Below are 7,172 nucleotides of genomic sequence, written 5' to 3'. Positions count from 1 at the left end.
ACCCCGGTACCTGGGTGGCCAGCACATGACTCTCCATCCTGTCCCCGTGACAACGCCCGCCGCCGCTCGCCGTGCGCCCCGCCGCCGCCCGGCCACCCGCCGCCGCCCGCAACCGCCCCTCGCGGCCGGGCTGCGGGCGCGGCGACGACCGGTGCGCCCCCGCCCGCCGCACTCCCGCCTGCCCGGCCGGCGCTCCGCACCGAGGTAGGTGCCGGCGCCCGGGCCCGCTTTGTCCCGGCGGCGGGGCGACGCGCTTTGTGCGGCCGCGTGCGGGCGGCGGGGTTGGGGTCGGGGTCGGGGGTCGGGGTCGGGGCCGGGGCCGGGGCCGGCCGGCCGGGGGAGCCCGGGAGAGAGGATGCGGCGCCTGGCCCTCGCTCCCGCCGGTCCCGGGGACAGGATGGAGAGTCATGTGCTGGCCACCCAGGTACCGGGGTGAGGGTCGAGGCGTGGGGAACGCGGGCCTTTCCGGAGCGGAGAGAAAGAAGAGTCTTGCAAGAGTTGGGGCTGACAAACGCGTTGAGGGATCGGGTCGGCTGTGCTCCGAGCGTGTCTGACAGCGCCGGCTGTTCCGGTCGCCGCGGCTCCTCCGCCGACCGGCCGGCGCGGATCCAGGTGCTGCAGACGCGCCCGGCCGCCGCTCGGGAGCTTGTTGGGAGCTTCCCTCTGGAGCCGAGGGGGCTCCTCCTCGCCTCTTTGGTAGCTAGCTCCATGCTCTCCTTTATGCTTTCTCACAGTGTGTGTGAGAGGGGACACGGCTGGCTGTGGTGACCAGAACATTGGCAGAGGGAGAATGAAGCCCCTTCGGGCGGTGGGGAAGGAGCGGCGTAAGGTGTTTCTGTGGCCGGGACGTCCAGATGGCTTAGAGTCCGCCCCGCACAGAACTACCGGGCAAGGCCTCCTCGCTGGGGTGTTCCAACTCCAGCACCACGGTGGGCATTTACTGTCCACTCTGGCGCGGGACGACTTTACCCCATTGACCCCATGGCGTTGCATGCATGCTCGGCTGCGCTGCGGGTTTGTCCCTTTCCTAACCTGCTGCATGCTGTCTCCGTGGGTTGCCTCTCAGCCGCCCTCCTCCTCTCCCTCTCCCTGGAGCGACCACAATTCTAGCTCTGGGGAGCCGGTCGGTTCAGGCAGGCATGGGCAGGGTATTCACAAACCAGTTCTCCTTGAAGGTGAAAGGGCCAGAGTGAGTTCCAAATATGTGTCTTGGTGTCGGGTGCTGGACCAACCTCCTGGCCAATTCAGAAGAGGAAAGGTTTAGAGAGGGAAAAGTTAATATGGATCTTAGATTTGTCCCTTGGAGAAACTGATGTAAACCAGCCGGTACAGGCTTGGGGGAGGGGCATAGCAAGGGAGTGAAAATTAGTCTGAATAATTGTGCCCTGAGTGGAGGATTCCAAAGAAGATCAAACAAAAATTCAGTGCCACTCTTCAGCCCGGTCCTTAAGTTCCACGGAGGAGAGTGCCTGCTTTTCACCAGGAATACAGCATTGAGGGAAATGGTTTAGGGTTTGTTTCTCCACAAGGGTCTCTGATTGCCCTGAGTGCATCTTTCTTTTGCCCTCCTAGGAGCCCTGAGTTTATTTGTGATCCCTTTCTCCTTTTATGTCTCTGCCACCCCACTTATACTTTGAGTCAAATAAGATTTTTACTTGGCCAAGGTCCCCATTTCTTCTCATCTATTATTCATCCTGCTGTCATTTGTTCAACTCTACCACCCCCCCCCCCCATAGTATCTCCAGCCATATCATCGTCCTTCCGCACATCTGTGATTCACCTGTGTCAGGGCATCAGCTCTATTTGTCTCATTAGATCTAGAGTCCACTCCATCTTCATTTCCTCTCTCATCGCCTGAGGCTTCTGGCTCTTTGTGGGTCTTGCGGTTTCTCAGAGAAGTTATATTTTGAATTTAGCATTGGATAGAGCCTGAACCCACCCAGAAGCTAACCTCGGGTCACACTCACCCCCAAAACTTCATGTCTCTTCAGGCCTCATAGCCCCTCTAACCAATTCTACCGCTCCTCTATCTTTGGACAACAGTGCCCTCAAAGTGTCATCCCCAAACCAGTACTTTAGTATCCTCTGGGAACAAGTTAGAAATGCAAATTTCTGGGCTCCACCCCAGATCTACTGAATCAGAAACCCTGGGGCAGGGGGGTGGTGCGGGGAGCAGGGCCCAGTGGTCTGTGTTTTAATAGCCTTCCAGGTCATTGTAATTCATGCAAGTTTGAGAATCCCTGATCCTGAACTGTAGAGTTTAACCCTGAGAGTGCTCCAACAGAGTGTCTTCTCCAATCCCGTTTTTATTCTTTCCTTGCGTTTTTCTCCAGCTCTAAGAAAGACAGTAATTTGCTGGCAAAAAAAAAGAAACAGGAAAAAAGAATTATGGTCAAGTCCTTCACTATTTCTTTACCGAATACCTATTGTACCGGGCTTGGAAAAGACAAACTTGAGTAAGACACAGCCCTTGTCCTCAATGGGTTAACAATGGAGCAAGCAGAGAGACACATAAACAACTAAATGTAATACAATGTGATGGGGGCAATAATAGCCGCTATCGGAAGTGCTGTGGGAGCGCAGAGGGAGGGAACAGTCAACTCTCTCTGAGGGAGGTAAAGAATTCATCAGGAGCAGGATGTGGCCAGAGGAGGAATTAGGGTACAAGACAGGCTCTAGCTGGGGGATAAGATTTCTAGCCTGCCTGCCAGCTAAAACAGGAGGAAAGGGGCAGTGGGGCACCTGCCCTTGAGGATCCCCCCCCCCAGGCTGAACAGAGTCTGCATCCAGCAGCACGCGGGTGGAGAATCGAGCAGGACCCCCAGGCTTGCAGCTGGTGGGAGTTGGCTTTATTCTAGCGTGAAAACGTAAGCTACTTGGGCCTGGCCTCGAGGTCAGTGGCTAAGAATAAGGTGCCGGTGAAACTGTAATCTGGATTAGCGGCTGTGCCGTCCTCTTGCCAGAGTTTGGGAATCCACGGGGAGAATAAGGTTGAGGATTCTCCAGCGTACAGAGAGACAAGGGGTCATGAGGCTGCTGGACAGGCAGACTAAGGAAATGTGAGTATGGAGACCCAGATCATAGGTGAGGAATGATATACTCAGTGAAGGAACCCAGAGCCGGATCTATGTAAAGAAACTCCATAGAGAACTATAGGAATCTAGAGATGGCAGCAGGAACAGAAAACACAGAGTATTGTCCAAAAGGCCACGGACTGCAGAGCCCAAATGCTTGTAAACCAAAACTAAGAGACCCTCAGAACCATGGCACTGAACACCACCAGAGAGCACCGTTCACATGCAAGTCCATGGGAACAAACTCCTTGGAGTCCCAACATGTGGCCCTATAGAGATCCATGATCTAAGGACACCAGTGCCATCTTGGTTCCTTATCTATATGATGGCATCCCTGGGAACTCTGGACACAAAGCATGTGTGTCAAAATTTGATTTGGCCAAAGGAGCATTTAAGTGGCTGCATTTTTATTTGGGAGGAGGGGAGATTCCAACTCTATACTTTCTCCCCCAAATTATAGGATTCCATGGAGACGCTCTAACAGCCAGACCTCATTGGGAGGTCTGGATCCCAGGCCTGGGTCCCAGTAGGGGAGGACCAGGTTGGATCACTGAAAGGAAGCCAGAATAATACATGTTTAGGTGTTGTGCCGTTTATGGGGTCCCAAGGACACACAGTGGTTTGGAGACAGAGTAAGACAGTCTGCCTCTTTAAGTGTCTGCTCTTTGTGGAGTACTAAGATATAAAGGAGGATTTGAAAACCTCAGAGGTCTTCAGGGCCCCGGCAGTTAACAAAAATACGTGACATGGCTGGGAAGGAGACAAAAGGGAATGGTGGGGTCTGTGGAGAACTGGAAAGTGCAGGCCCACCTAAGGGAATCCAAAATCAGTTGGGTCTTTTTGTTTGTTTGTTTTTGTTTTCTTTAGTTTTATTTGTTTAAGTAATCTCTATACTCAACGTGGGGCTCGAACTCATGACCCCGAGATCAAGAGTCACACACTCTTCTGACTGAGCCAGACAAGCACCCCCAAAATCAGTTATTTTTAAGCAGTTTATTGGCCATAGGCCTGGGGTCTGGCTTTAGTAGGTCTGCGACTCCTAATGAAAGGAAAAGGAGTTATGGAAACAGAAGGCTTGAGGGTATCGTATGTAGGAGTTTTTGTGGGGAGGTCTATGTAGAGAGAGTGTGAGTGCTGGAAATGTCAACCCCAGAGCTAAGTGCGAGAGAGCATGGCTACTGGCGAGGAAGCCTGGATCTGTAGGGCTGAGAGAAACGGGATTGGTACCGGTCTTGGGGCTTGGGCTGCTTCCCTGTTCAGTGCCTGCCAGTATTAGGTGACTCTAGCTCAGGTCACACCTTGCCCACAGCACTCTTTGCTCAGGGTGGCTCAATTCCGCCCTATAATTTATTTTTATATAAATATTTACAGAGCAAATACAAAGAATCTGTTGGGGATTAAGAGAAATGATGGATTTTAAAGGAGAAAGTGTCCCAGGCTAGTGGAAATTAAGCTCTCTTTCCTTTTACAGGGAATGCAAAACCCAGTCTAGGAACCTTAGACCTTAGCTCCCTCACACCTCATGAATGCTACTCCCAGGGAAATCCCTGTGCCTGATTTCTCTTTGAGAGAAAGGGGAGGTGCAAACAATCCTGGCTTCCTGTGGGTCAGGTTCAGGTTCGGCTTCATGGAACCAGTTAATGACAGAAGCCAAGTTCTGCTTTTGTGTGCCCAGGGGAATACACCTCCCTACCCACCCACAACTCACCACCCATCCCTTCTTCTTTCCCTGAACCACACGCGAGTTTCTCTTGTCTACCTTTCCAGAACCAGAGACTGCCAAGATCATAGCCTCCACCCTAGGAAGTAGTGCTAAGGGTTAAAATGTTTTTGTGTTTGAGAGGTACCAGGAAAACGAGAAATGCAGAATTGGGGTTCTAATAAAGTTGCAGACCCAGCACCCTCCGTTCCCTTGAATGGCTGTTGAATGCTGAATTACACAAGAAATTAGACAGTAGAGGGTTTTTTTAATCCCTAGCAGCTCATCTGAAGCTCATCTGTTAGTTTTGAGAAGGACAGAGTGCATAACGTAGAGTCCTGAGTAGTGCTGGCAAGCATATGTGGTCCTAATTTCCCTAGCCTGGACCCTAGAAGGGAGCCACGGGTGCTGATCTCTCCCAGGGAGCTCTGAAGGGCTCCAGGATTTTCGAGGAACATGTAAATGCTGTGATTAAGAGCTTGTTCCCCAAAGTCAGAAAGAACCTCTCTTCAAAACCCAGCTCTGCTCCTTCCAGCCACATGACCTTGAACCATGACTTAACTTTCATGGTGCGGCTTCCTCCTCTATGAATGGGGATGACAATGAACCCTTGCCCCATAGGGGTTGTGATGAGGTGATGCACGTACATAGCAGGGCCACGTATCACAGCTGACATTTATCCAGCACCTATTAGGTATTCCCTGTAACAAACAAAAGGAAACAAAGGGGGAGAGAACCATACTGTGTCCTCCTCTGAACTCCTGGGCACTTTGTCTATACTCACCTAAGAGCACATCACAGGCTTCCTGGTGTATCATAAATGTATCTCAGCTGGAGAGCAGGATTAGGGTCTTTTCATCTCAAATCACCTACTGGGTATAGGAGGTTGTCTTGTGTGGAGTGGGAGCTCAGAACAGTTTGTGGAACCAGGAAATGAAAGCACTCCAGTTTATACTCATTATTGCCCATGGGGTCCCACGTCTGCTTCCTGCGTTACCCTGGTTTGCACACTGCCCTCCCGAGCCATGCTGTTAGCCATCACCATTTTCAGCCCCCAGCTTTGCCCACTGTCCCCCCTGGAGCCCTTCCTCTCTGCCACAACACTCTGAGACATTCCTGCCTTCCTGTCTCACTCCTTGTTCATCTCTTGGGTTCCTGTCCCTCTGCTTCCCCACCACAGCTTCCCCTCTCCCACTAGGGGCTGATCTCTGTTGACTGAGAAACCAACCACAGCCTTTGGCCCTCAGGAGAGTGAAGCAGATCTAAGGCAAGAGGAGAGAAGGACATGGTAAGTAGTGGGCTCAATGGTCCTGAGATGCCCCTCACCAGCCACGTTCCCCCTTGCAGGAGGAGGAGGCCACCTACCACCATGAGCAGCACCCTGTCACCCACAGACTTCGACAGCTTGGAGATCCAGGGCCAGTACAGTGACATCAACAACCGCTGGGACCTGCCCGACTCGGACTGGGACAATGACAGCAGCTCAGCCCGCCTCTTTGAGAGGTCTCGAATTAAGGCCCTGGCAGGTGAGGTCAGGGGAGGGCCAGGGGAGATGCTGAGGAGGGAGAGAAGTTTGTCGGGGAGAGTCCTCCAACTTCGTGGGAAGACCAGCTTTCTTTCTAAGCTGCCAGCTAATCCAGATTACCCCATCAAGCTCCTGGTCCCCAACTGCAGTGCCAAGAACAAACTTCATACAATCCAGAATGTTCTCCAGCTTCCCTTCCCCCAAGCACAGGACTCAGCTCTGTTCCCCTCTGTCCCTGAGTCATGGTCCTTAACTCTTTTCCATTTAGTACGGCCATCTCCACCCATCTCTCCCTTACCTTTCATCCCCCTGTTGGGTCTTCCTTGGCTTTCTCTGTCACCTCTCACACCTGTTCTCCGTCCCAGTCCATTATCCTCCCCTCTCCCTCCCCACCTGTTCTTTCCACCTGCCGCCTGTTCCTTCCATTATTTCATCTACCTGTTCCCGGAAGCAGGTTCCCTCCACCCGCCGCTGGTTTCTGCACCACCCATTCTCCCGGGTTTGCTCTCAACCCACCTCAGCCTCTGCCCTCCCCTACGGCCTGGGCTCTTCCCTCAGCTCTTCTGAGCACAAACAAACCCGTCTGACGGGCCTCCCTGCGTTCCGGGGAGGAGTTGTCATGGCAACAAGAGAGCAGCTGCCACCTGACACCACCAGCGGCTGGCGTGGGGCTGAGTCACCCACACACCCTAAGGCCACCCACCCCGTCTGGCTTCCCTCCTCCTCCATCCCACCTTTATCTCTTCCACCGACCTACTGGCCTCCCAGCCCCACGCAGTGGGAGAGGCCGCATCTACTCCCCCCCCAACGTAGGCAGTGCCCCCAGCATGAGTGGGTGGCCTCCCGGAAGAAGGGAGACACTGAGGGGGTGGTT

At 53.4% G+C, this 7,172-nt stretch overlaps 1 protein-coding gene across 2 annotated transcripts in view; it reads left to right on the top strand.

Moving 5' to 3' along the window:
• The window catches only part of SPTBN2 (spectrin beta, non-erythrocytic 2), a 38,363-nt gene that overhangs the window by 1,342 nt on the left and 29,849 nt on the right, over positions 1-7,172 (top strand). Inside the window, exons 1-2 of one of the 2 annotated variants that reach the window (XM_032414471.1) lie at positions 125-204; positions 6,121-6,299. In XM_032414471.1, the coding sequence (XP_032270362.1) occupies positions 6,143-6,299 (157 nt within the window). In that variant the 5' untranslated portion in view covers positions 125-204; positions 6,121-6,142. Of the gene's footprint in view, positions 1-124; positions 205-6,120; positions 6,300-7,172 lie in introns of those variants that run through there. The other variant, XM_032414470.1, reaches the window with a different exon arrangement.

This window comes from Phoca vitulina, unplaced genomic scaffold, assembly GCF_004348235.1.
Source record: "Phoca vitulina isolate PV1807 unplaced genomic scaffold, GSC_HSeal_1.0 scaffold16, whole genome shotgun sequence".
Classification (NCBI taxonomy): Eukaryota; Metazoa; Chordata; class Mammalia; order Carnivora; family Phocidae; genus Phoca; species Phoca vitulina.
Note: the sequence above shows the minus strand (reverse complement) of the source record. Positions and strands in the feature narration are given on the sequence as shown.